The following is an 18,007-nucleotide window of genomic DNA, read 5'->3' as shown; positions in this document are numbered from 1 at the left end:
GTTAGAGACAGGTAGCCTAGTGGTTAGAGACAGGTAGCCTTGTGGTTAGAGACAGGTAGCCTAGTGGTTAGAGTGTTGGGCCAGTAACCGAAAGGTTGCTGGATCAAATCCCTGAGCTGACAAGGTAAAAATCTGTCGTTTTTGCCCCTGAACACGGCATTTAACCCACTGTTCCTAGTCCGTCATTGTAAATAAGAATTTGTTTTTAACTGGCTTGCCAAGTTAAATAAAAACTAAAATAAAAAATTATGAGTGGTTAGACATGGAAGTAGTACACAGTGGATACAAGGCCTATATTTACAACAACAACAACCAAATGTAAGCATTACTGAAGCTTTCATACTAATATGAAGAGATATACTGAACAACTACCTCAGAGAGATTACAGAAGACAAAGTGGTTAGTGAGGAAAGCAAAGTCAGTAGGCTAGTGCCCCCTTATGGAAATGGGACTCGTTTCAGACCTCCTCGTCTATCTGATGTCAGCCCGCCTACAAAATATCAACGTCTATGTTCCGGGAACGCAGACGCTAACTGTACCACTGTGTTCCCGTGGGAACACAGAACTCTGGACTTGTCAGAGCTATTCTATTGGCCGTTGCCTCTGATGTCAAAAGATTACGTCAATAGATACACCTTTCAGTATCCTAAAGTAAAAATATGACGAGAACTAAAACCAACTGAGCTCCAGTGGTTCACATTCGCTGGGTTGGTATAGCAACGCCAAGATAGTGGGGTTTGATCCCTGGACCAACGGATATATATATATATATATATATATATATATATATGAACTATTCTACAAAAATGTGCCTCCTTTGTGATCGAAGAGGACGGAGGGTAAACTCACACCTTTCTGCAGAAGTTAATGTCAGGGGAATATCCACTATGTTATATGACAATATGACTACATGAAACATAGTAAGTAGTACCTGTAGAAGTTGATGTCAGGGTAGTTGAAGTATTCTGACTTCCTGTTGTTGCGTCGGGGGAAGGTACAGAAGAAGGCATTGGCCAATAGAGAAGCCACCTGCATCTGAGACAGGGTGATGGAGTGGTTCATTCCTTCCTTCAGCAGAGGGATGGGCTGGGGAAAAGACAAACGATTTCTTGACTTGCATTTGAGTCATTTAACAGACGCTCTTGTCCAGAGAGACTTACAGTTGCTTGATTTCTTAGTGGAGTAAACGTGGAGTAAAATAGGAGTAATGGCATAAAACAGGAGTAGTGGAGTAAATATGGTGTATATGTAGAGTAAAATAGGAGTTGTGGAGTAAAATAGGAGTAGTAGGGCTCTGGTCAACAGTAGTGTACTATATAGGGCTCTGGTCAACAGTAGTGCACTATATAGGGCTCTGGTCAACAGTAGTGCACTATATAGGGCTCTGGTCAACAGTAGTGCACTATATAGGGCTCTGGTCAACAGTAGTGCACTATATAGGGCTCTGGTCAACAGTAGTGCACTATATAGGGCTCTGGTCAACAGTAGTGCACTATATAGGGCTCTGGTCAACAGTAGTGCACTATATAGGGCTCTGGTCAACAGTAGTGCACTATATAGGGCTCTGGTCAACAGTAGTGCACTATATAGGACTCTGGTCAACAGTAGTGCACTATATAGGGCTCTGGTCAACAGTAGTGTACTATATAGGGCTCTGGTCAACAGTAGTGCACTATATAGGGCTCTGGTCAACAGTAGTGTACTATATAGGGCTCTGGTCAACAGTAGTGCACTATATAGGGCTCTGGTCAACACTAGTGCACTATATAGAGCTCTGGTCAACAGTAGTGCACTATATAGAGCTCTGGCCAACAGTAGTGCACTATATAGGACTCTGGTCAACAGTAGTGCACTATATAGGGCTCTGGTCAACTGTAGTGTACTATATAGGGCTCTGGTCAACAGTAGTGCATTATATAAGGCTCTGGTCAACAGTAGTGCACTATATAGTAGTGCACTAAAATGTGTACTGTTTGGGAGTACTGGAGGAGTGGAGTTGGGAAACACTGATATTTCAAATAGGGAGCCATTTTTGGAAGCAGACAAATAGGGTGCCATTTTGGAAGAAAACACATAGGGTGCCATTTTGGAAGCAGACAAAGCATTGATTAAGGGAGGTTAAAATAATGAGTTTGGTCATTTAAAACAAAGCAGCTGAATGATATTAAGTAAATTAACAAAATACTAATTTAGGCCCTTACTCGTGGGGATGTTCAAATCAACCAGTATAGCCTTAATCACAGTCGAGGGTCATCTATAATCTATTTAAAGATTGACTGCTGAAACATTCAATACATAAATCAGAGAGCTAGATCGGCACTAGTTCCCAATTTGGTGTTAGTCAGAGAGAGGAGGAATGTAATGGGGACTGAGCCCATTCGGCTTCCCATTAATCTCTGGTCCAGGCTCCTCCAGCAGCACCTCACAGAAAACCAATAGATTTCAAGAGGCTCAATCTCATCTCAGACTAGCTGACTCTTTATGGCCAAGTTAGCTCTAATCCAGGGGGCTCGGGAATCTGTTTGTGCTGTGGAATCTAGTTGTCTTTCTATTTTTTTGGGGAGGTTCACTGATGCTCATGTCAGGGAATGGTCTTTAACATTTCAACATGTAGCCTAAGGCTTGTGATGTATGTACCGTATACTGAGGTATTTGTGGGAAAAGCCACATGCTGGTTTTTCCCAATATCGTCAATACCGTTGACACTATTTATTGAAAGTTTTTATTTTAATTTTTTTTAATAAATACATTTGAATATTTGTAGCAACTTAAAGTAAATCCCTGCAGTCAAACTTGTGCAATACCGTTAGGAGATAAAAGCAGACTGCATTGTTCATTACACCTGTCAGATTATTGTTCATTATGAAGCTCACTGGCAAATCCCCAGTCACACGTCACATGGTGTTTGTTTACACACAACGACGAGAGACCAGAGCCTTGTTGTGCAGCATGCCACAGGTGATCTAGTTACAGTACAGAATTCACAACTAAGTGAAGAGGCACTGAGTTTGAAGGTAGGCCTTGAAATTCATCCACAGGTACACCTCCAATTGACTCAGATGATGTCAATTAGCCTATCAGAAGCTTCTAAAGCCATGAAATCATTTTCTGGAATTTTCCAAGCTGTTTAAAAGGCACAGTCAACTTAGTGCATGTAAACTTCTGACCCACTGGAATTGTGATACAGTGAATTATTAGTGAAATAATCTGTTTGTAAACAATTGTTGTAAAAATGACTTCATGCACAAAGTAGATGTCCTAACTGACATGCCAAAACTATAGGTTTGTTAACAAGACATTTGTGGAGGTGTTGAAAAACAAGTTAATGACTCCAACATAAGTGAATGGAAACTTCCGACTTCAACTGTGTGTATATGTGATTTTCTGGATTTTTGTTTTAGATTCCGTCTCTCACAGTTGAAGTGTACCTATGATAAAAAATTACAGACCTATACATGCTTTGTAAGTAGGGAAACCTGCAAAATCGGCAGTGTATCAAATACTTGTTCTCTCCACTGTATGTATGTATGTATGTATGTATGTATGTATGTATGTATGTATGTGTATATATATATACACACACACACACACACACACACACACACACACACACACACACATTTTAATTATGCATTTAAAAGCATTTGGGTGCAAATTCCCAGAGCTCAATCTTGGACTTCCCACTAGGGAGCAATGTGATTATTGACTGATTGGCTGACGGGTTCCGGACGGCCTGCTAATGAAAATGTTCCGGCTAGAGATCTGCATTGTCCATCCAGGGCAGTATCCCAAATAGCAACCTAATCCCTATATAGTGCACTACTTTTCACTTATGCCCTTGTCAAAAGTAGTTCACTATTTAGAGAGAAGCATGTTAACCCCACTCACAGGGTGTTTGTATGTATATACCCTGATGTTACGTTTTGAGCTTCTGTGTCGTATACTTACAGCGTGTGAATGATTCAGAGGGAACACAGGGACAGAGACACAGACAGACTGTATATGTAGTTACCTTGTTGCACAGCTCAGACACACTCAGTGCTAATTGGACCATTTCAGGCAGCAGAGACCTAAACAGATGATGAACGACGTCAGGCTCCAGATCCTTGGAGAGGAAGAGAAGAAGAGGTTTGTTTATGTTTTAGTTGTTTATGCTTGTTTAAAAAAAAAACAATTAGCCTATTGGGTTTTAAATCATGCATGAATAAACAGTAACAAAACCACACAGCCATGCAATCTCCATAGACAAACATTGGCAGTAGAATGGCTTGACTGATGAGCTCAGTGACTTTCAATGTTGCACAGGTAATTTTGTCAAATTTCTGCCCTGCTAGAGATGCCCCCGGTCAACTGTAAGTGCTGTTAGTGTGAAGTGGAAACGTCTAGGAGCAACAATGACTCAGCCACAAAGTGGTAGGACTCACAAGCTCACAGAACGGGACCGGCGAGTGCAGAAGCGCGTCAGAATCATGTCTTCGGTCACTACCGAGTTCCAAACTGCCTCTGGAAGCAACGTAATCAGCACATGAACCGTTCATCGGGAGCTTCATGTAATAGGTTTCCATGGCCCGAGCAGCAGCACACAAGCCTAAGATCACCATTATGTGCAAAAGCCAAGCTTCGTCTGGAATGGTGTCAAGTTTGCCGCAATTGGACTGTAGAGCACTGGAAACGCATTCTCTGGAGTGACGAATCACACTTCACCATCTGGCAGTCCGACGATTACTCTGGGTTTGGCGGATGCCAGGAGAACACTACCTGCCCCAATGCATAGTGCCAACTGTAAAGTTTGGTGGAAGAGGACTAATGGTCTGGGGCTGTTTTTCATTGGTTCGGGCTAGGCCCCTTTGTTCCAGTGAAGGGAAATCTTAACGCTACAGCATACTATGACATTCTAGACAATTCTGTGCTTACAACTTTATGGCACTAATTCGGGGAAGGCCCTCTCCAGTTTCATCATGACAATGCCCCCGTGCACAACGTGAGGTCCATACAGGAATATTTTTCGAGATCAGTGTGGAAAGCGAAAGGGGGATACCTTGTCAGTTGCACAACTGAATACATTCAACTGAATTGCATCTTCCGTATTTAACTCAACCTCTCTGATTCAGAGGTGCGGGGAAGCTGCCTTAACCGCTATGGAAGAACTTGACTGGCCTGCACAGAGCCCTGACCTCAACCCCATCGAACACCTTTGGGATGAATTGGAACGCCGACTGCGAGCCAGGCCTAATCGCCCCGACCTCACTAGTGCTCGTGGCTGAATGGAAGAAAGTCCCTGCAGCAATGTTCCAACATCTAGTGGAAAGCCTTTCCCAGAAGAGTGGAGGCTGTTATAGCAGCAACGTTCCAACATCTAGTGGAAAGCCTTCCCAGAAGAGTGGAGGCTGTTATAGCAGCAACGTTCCAACATCTAGTGGAAAGCCTTTCCCAGAAGAGTGGAGGCTGTTATAGCAGCAAAAAGGGGAGGGGGGGACCAACTCCATATTTAATGCCAATGACTTGGGAATGAGATGTTCGGTGTCCACATACTTTTGTAAATAGAGGTCAGTCTCATCGCTCTGTGGCAGCTCCATTGACACCATCTTCATTTTTAAGTTGCATGCGCCAATGCTCTACCAACTGAGCTACAAAAGGACCCCCCATTTGGGTAATGGGTAAGTGCACACGTTAGGGGGAAAAAAAAGCATAGAGTATTTGAGATGCATAGCCTGCAAGAGGGGGGAGGCTCAAACCTTCCAAGAGGCCAAACATTGACATCTATCTGGCCCAAAAAAACAGTCTAATGTGCTATACAGCTGTAATGTATTGTACCCTGCCGTCCTCCACCAGGCCAAAATAAAGATAGCTAAAGTCATATTTTTAGACATTAATACAATTCATTAAATTAAAAAAAGTAATTCAAATCAATCAAGTTTCATATTCAAACCATCAATATTGAACATTTACAGAGAAAAATAGAGAATTATATATTTCTAAATTCAATTTAAAGATTTTGAAAATCAGGTTAACATCATGGTTTTACTATTTTATCAATTTAGTGTGAAAATTAAAATTTCTGAAATGAAATCAACAACATGATCACTACACTGTGCAAGGTTCTCTTTTTTTAATTTAACCGTGTTCACTACGTTTCCGTTGCGACAAATTTAGTGGGGTTGTAATGAATTAAGGAAAATATGTCAAATATGCAATAGAAAGTGTGTGAGTAGTATATATATATATATATATATGTCTACCTGGAACACGTGCTGAAAGTCTGGGGGAAAAATAGGATACAAATACGAATGGTAAAAATGTAATAAAAATTACACCCCCTTCTGTTGAATGACCCATATAGGCCTAAGTGCTGTTACTCCATCATTGAAGATATTTACAACTATGTATTTATTTACAGCCGTATCGGCTGACAGATGTCAGTGTGATCAATCACTGAGCAATTTCATCAAGGTTTTAGGGAGGGAGCATGGGGGGGGGGGGGGGGGGGGGCTGATTAAACGTGGCTTCTTCCTCGAACAGATGATCATGAACCGTGAGTGTGTGTGTGTGTGTGTGTGTGTCTGCCTGCCTGCGCGTCTATCAGTGCGCGTGTGTGTCTGCCTGCCTGCCTGCCTGCCTGCCTGCACGTCTATCAGTGTGTGTGTGTGTCTGCCTGCCTGCCTGCGCGTCTATCAGTGCGTGTGTGCGTCTCATGTGTGAAGGATAGGAAGTGTGTTCACTTCCTGGACAGAGTAGAGACAGGGAGACTTGACTGCCGATTTAGCATTGGGCCACAGGAGAGGCATTTATATTGTAGGAAACAGGGCCCGACTAAACGCTGTCATAAGTAATAACCTGGGTGAAATCATAACGGATCCCTCTGGGTATCCCTCTCTCTATATTTACCACTACCTCCTCTCTATATTTACCACTACCTCCTCTCTATATTTACCACTACCTCCTCTCTATATTTACCACTACCTCCTCTCTATATTTACCACTACCTCCTCCTCTATATTTACCACTACCTCCTCTCTCCTCCTCTATATTTACCACTACCTCCTCTATATTTACCACTACCTCCTCTATATTTACCACTACCTCCTCTCTATATTTACCACTACCTCCTCTCTCCTCCTCTATATTTACCACTACCTAAAAATATGGCCACTACATATACAAAAGTATGTGGACACCCCTTCAAATGTGTATTCGGCAATATCAACCACACCCGTTGCTGACAGGTGTATACAAATCGAGCACACCGCCATGCAATCTCCATAGACAAACATTGGCAGTAGAATGGCCTTACTGAAGAGCTCAGTGACTTTCAACGCAGCACCTTCCAACCAGTCAGTTCCGTCAAATTTCTGCCCTGCCAGAGCTGCCCTGGTAAGTGCTGTTATTGTCAAGTGGAAACGTCTAGGAGCAACAACGGCTCAGCCGCGAAGTGGTAGGACACAAAGCTCGTAGCTCATAACAAAAAATGGTCCTCGGTTGCAACACTCACGGAGTTCCAAACTGCCTCTGGAAGCAACGTCAGCACAATAACTGTTTGTCGGATACTTCATGAAATGGTTTTCCATGACCGAGAAGCCTCACAAAAGCCTAAGTTAATCATGCGCAATGCCTCGGCTGGAGTGTCGGCTGGAGTGGTGTAAACCTCGCCGCCATTGGACTCTGGAGCAGTGGAAACACGTTCTCTGGAGTGATGAATCACACTTCACCATCTGGCAGTCCAAAAGACGAATCTGGGTTTGGCCGATGCCAGGAGAAGGCTGCCTGCCCCAATGCATAGTGCCAACTGTAAAGTTTGGCGGAGGAGGACTAATGGTCTAGGGCTGTTTTTCATGGTTCGGGCCCCTTAGTTCCAGTGAAGGGAAATCTTAACGCTGCAGCATACGATAACATTGTAGATGTTTCTGTGGTTCCAACATCGTGGCAGCAGTTCGGGGAAGGCTCTTTCCTGTTTCAGCATGACAATGCCCCCGTGCACAAAGCAAGGTCCATACAGTAATGGTTTGTTGAGATCGGTGTGGAAGAACTTGAATGGCACAGAGCCCCGACCTCAACGAACACTGACTGTTAGCCAAATCGCCCCAACATCGGTACCCGACCTCATTAATGCCATTATTTTTTACGTGTGTGTATAGTTGTGAGTTGTTAGATGCTACTGCACTGTTAAACATAAGCATTTTGCTACACCCTCAATAACACATGCTAAATATGTGTATGTGAGCAGTAAATTTGATTTGAATGGAATTAAGTCCCCTCAGAAATGTTCAAACATCTAGTGGAAAAGCCTTCCCAGAAGAGTGGAGGCTGTTATAGCAGCAATGTTCCAACATCTAGTGGAAAGCCTTCCCAGAAGAGTGGAGGCTGTTATAGCAGCAATGTTCCTACATCTAGTGGAAAGCCTTCCCAGAAGAGTGGAGGCTGTTATAGCAGCAATGTTCCAACATCTAGTGGAAAGCCTTCCCAGAAGAGTGGAGGCTGTTATAGCAGCAATGTTCCAACATCTAGTGGAAAGCCTTCCCAGAAGAGTGGAGGCTGTTATAGCAGCAAAGGGGGGACGAACTCCAAATTAATGATTTTGGAATGAGATGTTCGACGAGCAGGTGTCCAGACTTTTGTTCATGTATTGTATTTCCTATGTGTCAGTGTAAAACAAAATTTAAATAATTCATTCTATAAAACATGATTTATGACATAAGTGTTTTGCAAATCAATTTGACAGGTTTAAGAATGGAATTATGCATTGCGTTTTCTCTGTGATACAGTGCCTTGCGAAAGTATTCGGCCCCCTTGAACTTTGCGACCTTTTGCCACATTTCAGGCTTCAAACATGAAGATATAAAACCGTATTTTTGGGTGGGACACAATCATGAAGTGGAACGACATTTATTGGATATTTCAAACTTTTTTAACAAATCAAAAACTGAAAAATTGGGCGTGCAAAATTACTGTATATGATGTCAGGCAGCTGTTTTCCTCCGACTACTCCTGCCTAACGCTACCTTTATACGGAATGGGATCAAATGAGTTCGACTCCCGTTTCCCCCCTGAATGTATAGCTGCCGCCACAGCACTGCCATTCTCATACGTACTGTACATTATATCAATTACATTTTGTGCCTAAAGATAAAGAAAAGGGAAGGTACCTAGTCAGTTGTACAACCTGAAATGTGTATTTAACCCAACCCCTCTGAGTGAGAGATTTATGGGGGGGGGGTTGCCTTAATCAACATCCACATTTAACCCGACCCCTCTGAGTGAGAGATTTATGGGGGGGGGGGGGGGGGGGGGGGGTTGCCTTAATCAACATCCACATTTAACCCGACCCCTCTGAGTGAGAGATTTATTGGGGGGGGGGGGGGGGGGGGGGTTGCCTTAATCAACATCCACATTTAACCCGACCCCTCTGAGTGAGAGATTTATGGGGGGGGGGGGGGGGGGGGGTTGCCTTAATCAACATCCACATTTAACCCGACCCCTCTGAGTGAGAGATTTATGGGGGGGGGGGGGGGGGGGTTGCCTTAATCAACATCCACATTTAACCCGACCCCTCTGAGTGAGAGATTTATGGGGGGGGGGGGGGGGGGGGGGTTGCCTTAATCAACATCCACATTTAACCCGACCCCTCTGAGTGAGAGATTTATGGGGGGGGGGGGGGGGGTTGCCTTAATCAACATCCACATTTAACCCGACCCCTCTGAGTGAGAGATTTATGGGGGGGGGGGGGGGGGTTGCCTTAATCAACATCCACATTTAACCCGACCCTTCTGAGTGAGAGATTTATGGGGGGGGTTGCCTTAATCAACATCCACATTTAACCCGACCCCTCTGAGTGAGAGATTTATGGGGGGGGGGGGGGGGGGGTTGCCTTAATCAACATCCACATTTAACCCGACCCCTCTGAGTGAGAGATTTATGGGGGGGGGAGGTTGCCTTAATCAACATCCACATTTAACCCGACCCCTCTGAGTGAGAGATTTATGGGGGGGGGGGTTGCCTTAATCAACATCCACGTCTTCGGCGCCCGAGGAACAGTGGGTTAACTGCCTTGTTCAGGGGCAGAATTACAGATTTTTTTACCTTGTCAGCTCGGGGATTCGATCCAGCAACCTTTTGGTTACTGGCCCAACGCACGCTCTACCCACTAGGCTACCTGCCGTCTTGACACGCTCGAAATAGAGAGGGATATATAGAATAGTGAAGACATCAAAACTATGAAATAACACATTTGGATTCATGTAGTAACCCCCAAAAAATTGTTAAACTTATTTAAAAAATATATATATTTGAGAATCTTCAAAATAGCCACCCTTTTGCCTTGATGACAGCTTTGCAAATACTTTAAAGAATCTGAAATATATTTAGATTTGTTTAACACTTTTGATTACTACATGATTGTTGTTATTTCATAGTTTTGATATCTTCACTATTATTCTTTGTTTTACTTGCTATATTGTATTTACTTTGCCACCATGGCCTTTTTTGCCTTTACCTCCCTTCTCACCTCATTTGCTCACATTGTATATAGACTTGTTTATATTGACTGTATGTTTGTTTTACTCCATGTGTAACTGTGTCGTTGTATCTGTCGAACTGCTTTGCTTTATCTTGGCCAGGTCGCAGTTGTAAATGAAAACTTGTTCTCAACTTGCCTACCTGGTTAAATAAAGGTGTTCTCAACTTGCCTACCTGGTTAAATAAAGGTAAAATAAAAGAAATAAAACAATTCTACAACGTAGAAAATAGTACAAATAAATAAAAAAATGAGTAGGTGTTAGGACCTAGGCTTTCTCTCTTTCTTTCTCTTTCTCTCTCGGAGGACCTGAGCCCTAGGACCAGGCCCCAGGACTACCTGACATGATGACTCCTTGCTGTCCCCAGTCCACCTGACTGTGCTGCTGCTCCAGTTTCAACTTTGCCTTATTATTATTGGACCATGCTGGTAATTTATGAACATTTGAACATCTTGGCCATGTTCTGTTATAATCTCCACCCGGCACAGCCAGAAGAGGACTGGCCACCCCACATAGCCTGGTTCCTCTCTAGGTTTCTTCCTAGGTTTAGGCCTTTCTAGGGAGTTTTTCCTAGCCAACGTGCTTCTACACCTGCATTGCGTGCTGTTTGGGGTTTTAGGCTGGGTTTCTGTACAGCACTTTGAGATATCAGCTGATGTACGGAGGGCTATATAAATACATTTGATTTGATTTTGATTTGTGTGTGTAACCTTTTGCCTGGTACTGTATTTTCTTGAGACAACAAACAAACAAACAATGAAATGGTGTCTTTTCAAACAATTCTATTCTCTCGTAGCTCTACTGGAGCTATTTATTGTTAAACCTTTATTTAACCAGGAAGGGCTCATTGAGATTTAAAATCTCTTTTCAAGAGCGCCCTGGCCAAGATAGGCAGCACCAAGTCATTACAACAATTACAGACAAACATGAAAAACCACAAGTAAACTAGTAAAAACCATTGAATTCACAAGATTATAACAAAATCAAAAACAGCAAATTAAAAACATTGACAGGTCAGGGAATCAGCCTCAAAATCCTTCATCAGTGATTTAAAAACACCAAATCGGGACAAGTTCTTCCAGTTTAAAAGTATTTTGTAAGGCGTTCCAAGACGATGGCGCAGAGGACATAAAAGCCCTTTCACCAAATTCAGTTCGGACATTTGGAACAGTTAGCAGGATAAAGTCCAGCGAACGAAGAGAGTACCCACCACATTTCTGAACAATAAAAATGCCTAGCCTCCTTCTGGCGTCAAAAGAAAAACCTTATTCCTAAAATAAAATCCCAATTTCAGCTTCAATTTTTTTTGTAAGTTGTTGAATACGCAATTTAAAAGAGAGTCCGTCATCAATTAAAATTCCAAGATATTTATATGAGGTTACAACCTCAATCTCCTTGCCCTGACAGGTAGTAATAGGTGAAAGGTTCAGAGGTCTATTTCTTGCTTTAGAAAACACCATTAGTTTAGTCAGTATTGAGGATAAGCTTCAATTGACAAAAGGTTGAACAACAGTAAATAACAGTATTAATCACTTAATTTACTTTATAAACCAACAGTAAATAACAGTATTAATCACTTAATTTAGTATTAAAGACTTTATAAACCAATTGACTGTCAAGTAAATAACAGGATCATCAGCATTAAAATGGGATGTTCGAAGAACAAACAGCAGAGCTGTAGAGAGAGAACGACACACCGCTCCTTTAAAATCAGTTGATGACTAGACTTTATAAACCAATTGACTGTCAAGATGTCACCCGTCTTTTATAAAAAGGAATTGGTGTCCACATCACCAACAAACTAACATGGTACAAGCACACCAAGACAGTCGTGAAGAGGGCACGACAAAATCTATTACCCCTCAGGAGACTGAGGCAGATGGATCCCATTTTCCCTAGTGACGGTTAGCTAGATAGCAGGCAAATTGATCCCATTTCCCTAGTGACGGTTAGCTAGATAGCAGGCAGGTGCTGCGATTATTTGGAGGTTCTCTCTGACTGGTCTGCTGTAGCCTGGTCCCAGATGGGTAAGTGTTGTCTTGCCAACTCATATTGTGATCGTCGGCAAGAGAGCACAAAAGATTTGGGACCAAGCAAGAACTGTAGCTACAGCAACAAGACAGGACAGGTGCCAACTGGCGACAGATAAGAGAGAGAGACACAGACAGACAGAGACAGGGAAAGACAAAGAGGGAGAGAGAGAGATGAGTAGAGGATGGTGAGTTTGCCACTAGATAAGACAGGCAGAGACACAGGCAGACAGAGACACAGGCAGACAGAGACACAGGCAGACAGAGGCAAAGAGAGGGAGAGACAGAGAGATGAGTAGGATGGTGAGTTTGCCACTAGATAAGAGACAGCCAATAAGGCAGCCTTCTCATCACTGAGTGTATCCAGGTCTTCGCTGGGCTGTATGGCCCTGTAAATGATCTATCAAATTACATTTTATTAGTCACTTGTGCCGAATACAACCTTACAGTGTAATGCCGACTTACAAGCCCTTAAACCAACAAAGCAGTTAAAAATATATATAATTACACACACAGATAAAAAAAAAATACAGATAAGAATTAGAAAAAAAAGTAACAAGTAATTAATTAAAGAGCATTAGTAAAATAACAATAGTGAGACTATATGCAGGGGTGTACCGGTACAGAGTCAATGTGCGGGGGCACCATTTAGTTGAGGTAATATATAGATATAGGTAGAGTTCTTAATATGACTATGCATAGATGTTAAAACCAAGATTAGCAGTGGCGTAAAAGAGGGGGAGAGGGCAATGCCAATAGTCTGGCAAGCCTTTTGATTAGGTGTTCAGGAGTCTTATGGCTTGGGTGTAAACGCTGTTTAGAAGCCTCTTGGACCTAGACTTGGCGCTCCGGTACCGCTTGCCTTGCGGTAGCAGAGAGAACAGTCAATGATTTAGGTGGCTGGAGTCTTTCACAATTCTTAGGGCCTTCCTCGGACACCGCTTGATAGAGGTCCTGGATGGCAAGAAGCTTGGCACCAGTGATGTACTGGGCCGTACGCACTACCCTCTGTAGCGCCTTGCGGTCGGAGGCAGAGCAGTTGCCATACCAGGCAGTGATGCAACCAGTTAGGATGCTCTCGATGGTGCAGCTGTAGAACATTTTGAGGATCGGAGGACCCATGCCAAATCTTTTCAGTCTCCTGAGGGGGAATAGGTTTTGTAGTGCCCTCTTGGTGTGCTTGTACCATGTACCAAGGAACTTGAAGCTCTCAACCTGCTCCACTGCAGCCCGCGCGATGAGAATGGGGGTGTGCTTGGTCCTCTTTTTCCTGTAGTCCACAATCATCTTTGTCTTAATCACGTTGAGGGAGAGGTTGTTGTCCTGGCACCACACGGCCAGGTTTATGACCTCCTTCCTATAGGCTGTCTATTAATTGTCGGTGATCAGGCCTACCACTGTTCTGTCATCGGCAAACTTAATTATGGTGTTGGAGTTGTGCCTGGCCGTTCATTCATGAGTGAACAGGGAGTACAGGAGGGGACTGAGCACGCACCCCTGAGGGACCCCTGTGTTGAGGATCAGCGTGGTGGATGTGTTACCTAGGTGTTTAATCCCAGGGTCCTTAGATTATTGATGAGCTTTGAGGGCACTGTGGTATTGAATACTGAGCTGTAGTCAATGAATAGCATTCTCACATAGGTGTTCCTTTTGTCCAGGTGGGAAAGGGCAGTGTGGAGTGCAATAGAGATTGCATCATCTGTGGATCTGTTGGGGCGGTATGCAAATTGGAATGGGTTTAGGGTTTCTGGGATAATGGTGTTGATGTGAGCCATGACCAGCCTTTCAAAGCACTTCATGGCTACGGATGTGAATGCGATGGGTCTGTAGTCATTTAGGCAGGTTACCTTGGTGTTCTTGGACACAGGCACTATGGTGTTCTTCTTAAAACATGTTGATATTACAGACTCGGACAGGGAGAGGTTGAAAATGTCAGTGAAGACACTTGCCAGTTGGTCAGCGCATGCTCGCAGTACACATCCTGGTAATCCGTCCGGCCCTGCGGCCTTGGGAATGTTGACCTGTTTAAAGGTCTTACTCACATCGGCTACGGAGTGCGTGATCACACAGTCTTCCAGAACAGCCGGTGCTCTCATGCATGTTGTTTCAGTGACATTTGCCTCAAAGCGAGCATAGAAGTAGTTTAGCTCGTCTGGTAGGCTCGTGTCACTGGGCAGCTCTCGGCTGTGCTTCCCTTGTAGTCTGTAATGGTTTGCAGGCCCTGCCACATCCGACGAGCGTCAGAGCCAGTGTAGTACGCTTTGATCTTAGTCCTGCATTGACGCTTTGCCTGTTTGATGGTTCGTCGGAGGGCATAGCGGAATTTCTTATTAGCTTCCAAGTTACAGTCCCACTCCTTGAAAGCGGCAGCTCAACCCTTTAGCTCAGTGCGGGTGTTGCCTGTAATCCATGGCTTCTGGTTGGGGTATGTACGTACAGTCACTTGGGGGACCACGTCATCCTAGACGCCATTTAGTTTCAGACAGTAAAGAGGCTAGTCCCCAGAGTAAATTATTCACAATTTACAGAGAATGAATTTAAGCCATAGAATTTTGATATAAAAAAAAAAATAAAAAAAAGTGATTTCGGCTATAAACCAATCAAATGTATTCATTTTGTTATTAGCTTTTTTGTGAATCTTCCAAACAAAACATGACAATTAACAAAACACTGATACACAACAAAAAAAAAGACAATGACAATGACAGTGACAAATTTAAAATACAACAACAAAATGTGTCCCCTCACAGTCCGTTTCATGAGATATTTAATCTGTCGTTTTTTACCAGCGATTTGTAAGACCTAACTATTAATAGGGGAAGACAGACAGTGATAAATGTAATCAGTTTGTCACTTCAAAACTATTTTATTTTAAAAAAAGGTAACATTTCACCGATAATACACAGCTAAAAGTACAGCGTCTGCTGTATAACGGTTGCGGTCTTTAGAGAGGCAGATGTAGCCAGATGACTGACTCCGTATGAACGGATCATTGGTCCATCTGTGCTGTGTCTGAACCAGACTAGATCACGACAGCCCTGTGGTTTATGCCAATCTGACTGGTATATTCATGGACACTAAAAACATGATTAGTTTAATAGTGGTAATAGTGGTTCTTCAAACCAGATGCTGATTGTGTGTGTGTGTGTGTGTGTGTGTGTGTGTGTGTGTGTGTGTGTGTGTGTGTGTGTGTGTGTGTAAACGGATGGGGCCAGAAAGGATTTTTATTTTTCAGATGTCCTTGAACCCAGACGGTCCACCTGATGACTATATTTTAGAAGGTGGATGGTTAAAACCCAAGAACATTCTTTTCTTACCTTGTTGCAGAACAAATGAAGAACTGTGAAGTCCCATCTCTTGGCATGAGCAACATTGTACTTCAATATGGCATTCTAAAATGGGGACACCAATAAATGTCATTAAAAACAATGTTCAGTACAGGACGCGCGTGCTTTTTTTTTGTTGCAGTAAGTATCTTTGCCTTGATATCTGGGATCTTGGTGCCATCTCATGGCCAATTCGGGTAATAACAAGTATTATTTATACAATAATGGATTTGATAGATAGGTCCTCTCTCTAAAAACCACATTTGATAACACAGTGGATATGCATTTTAACACCACATAAAACATCCTCTCTCTTAATAATAATACTAATAAGATCTAATATTGATGCATCTGGTCAACAATAGATACTGTACATGTTGAATACATTGCTTAATGCTAAATTGTAATTATTTCCCCAGTATGGCCTATGCCTACCTCCTTACTCTTCCACACACTGTACATAGATTTTTATTTTGTGTTATTGAATGTATGTTTGTTTATGTGTAACTCTGTTGTTGTTTGTGTCACACTGCTTTGCTTTATCTTGGCCAGGTCGCAGTTGTAAATGAGAACTTGTTCTCAACTGGCCTAACCTGGTTAAATAAAAACACATTTACAAAAAAATAAAAAATTGCTCCACAGTGAACAAACAAACAAACAAAATATAAATTTAGTCATTAACTTACCTTCACATCATGGGAACTGGAAAATTCTCTGTTTAAAGCTTTCTGGATGAGTTCCCACCGTTCCTGCACTTCCTGCAAAACCAGGAAGTTAAACACCACCACCACCACCATCATCCTCCTCTTTCCTGATCCTCTTTCCTGATCGTACAGGTCAGGTCAGGGTTAGTGGTCGGTTCTTTCTAAAACATGCTATTGATTTGCATCATCACAAAACTAATGCATTTATTAGTATCCCTGATTGATTTTATTTGACAGTATACAGTTGAAGTCGGAAGTTTACATACACTTAGGTCGGAGTCATTAAAACTCATTTTTCAACCACTCCACACATTTCTTGTTAACAAACTATAGTTTTGACAAGTTGGTTAGGACATCTACTTTGTGCATGACACAAATATTTTTTCCAACAATTGTTTACTGACAGATTATTTCACTTAATCACAATTCCAGTGGGTCAGAAGTTTACATACACTAAGTTGACTGTGCCTTTAAACAGCTTGGAACATTCCAGAAAATTATGCCATGGCTTTAGAAGCTTCTGATAGGCTAATTGACATAATTTGAGTCAATTGGAGGTGTACCTGTGGATGTATTTCAAGGCCTACCTTCAAACAAGCCTTTTTGCTTGGCATCATGGGGAAATCAGCCAAGACCTCAGAAAAAAAATTGTAGACCTCCACAAGTCTGGTTCATCCTTGGGAGCTATTTCCAAACGCCTGGAGGTACCACGTTCATCCGTACAAACAATAGTACGCAAGTATAACCACCATGGGACCACGCATCCGTCATACCACTCAGGAAGTAGACGCGTTCTGTCTCCTAGAGATGTATGCACTTTGGTGCAAAAAGTGCAAATCAATCCCAGAACAATAGCAAAGGACCTTGTGAAGATGCTGGAGGAAAAAATACAAAAGTATCTATATCCACAGTAAAACGAGTCCAATATTGACATAACCTGAAAGGCCGATCAGCAAGGAAGAAGCCACTGCTCCAAACCCGCCAAAAAAGCCAGACTACGGTTTGCAACTGCACATGGGGACAAAGATCGTACATTTTGTAAAAATGTCCTTTCCTTTGGAGGAAAAAGGGGGAGGCTTGCAAGCTGAAGAACACCATACCAACCGTGAAGCACGAGGGTGGCAGCATCATGTTGTGGGGGTGCTTTGCTGCAGGAGAGACCGGTGCACTTCACAAAATAGATGGCAAAATAGATGGCATCATGAGGAAAGATTTACGTGGAAATATTGAAACAATATCTCAAGGCATCAGTCAGGAAGTTAAAGCTTGGTCGCAAATGGGTCTTCCAAATGGACAATGACCCCAAACATACTTCCAAAGTTGTGCCAAAACGGCTTAAGGACAACAAAGTCAATGTATTGGAGTGGCCATCACAAAGCCCTGACCTCAATCCCATAGATAATGTGTGGGCAGAACTGACGAAAAATCATGTGGGAGCA

At 42.8% G+C, this 18,007-nt stretch overlaps 1 protein-coding gene across 2 annotated transcripts in view; it reads right to left on the bottom strand.

Moving 5' to 3' along the window:
- The window catches only part of LOC139376996 (poly(ADP-ribose) glycohydrolase-like), a 96,559-nt gene that overhangs the window by 64,384 nt on the left and 14,168 nt on the right, over window positions 1–18,007 (bottom strand). For both annotated transcript variants that reach the window (XM_071120046.1, XM_071120045.1), the window contains 4 exons: window positions 16,551–16,622; window positions 15,856–15,930; window positions 4,013–4,105; window positions 932–1,086 (listed from right to left, as the gene is read on the bottom strand). In XM_071120046.1, the coding sequence (XP_070976147.1) occupies window positions 932–1,086; window positions 4,013–4,105; window positions 15,856–15,930; window positions 16,551–16,622 (395 nt within the window). The remainder of the gene's footprint in view (window positions 1–931; window positions 1,087–4,012; window positions 4,106–15,855; window positions 15,931–16,550; window positions 16,623–18,007) is intronic.

The sequence above is a fragment of the Oncorhynchus clarkii genome, chromosome 20 (genome assembly GCF_045791955.1).
Source record: "Oncorhynchus clarkii lewisi isolate Uvic-CL-2024 chromosome 20, UVic_Ocla_1.0, whole genome shotgun sequence".
Classification (NCBI taxonomy): Eukaryota; Metazoa; Chordata; class Actinopteri; order Salmoniformes; family Salmonidae; genus Oncorhynchus; species Oncorhynchus clarkii.
This window is presented reverse-complemented; position numbering and strand designations above follow the sequence as displayed.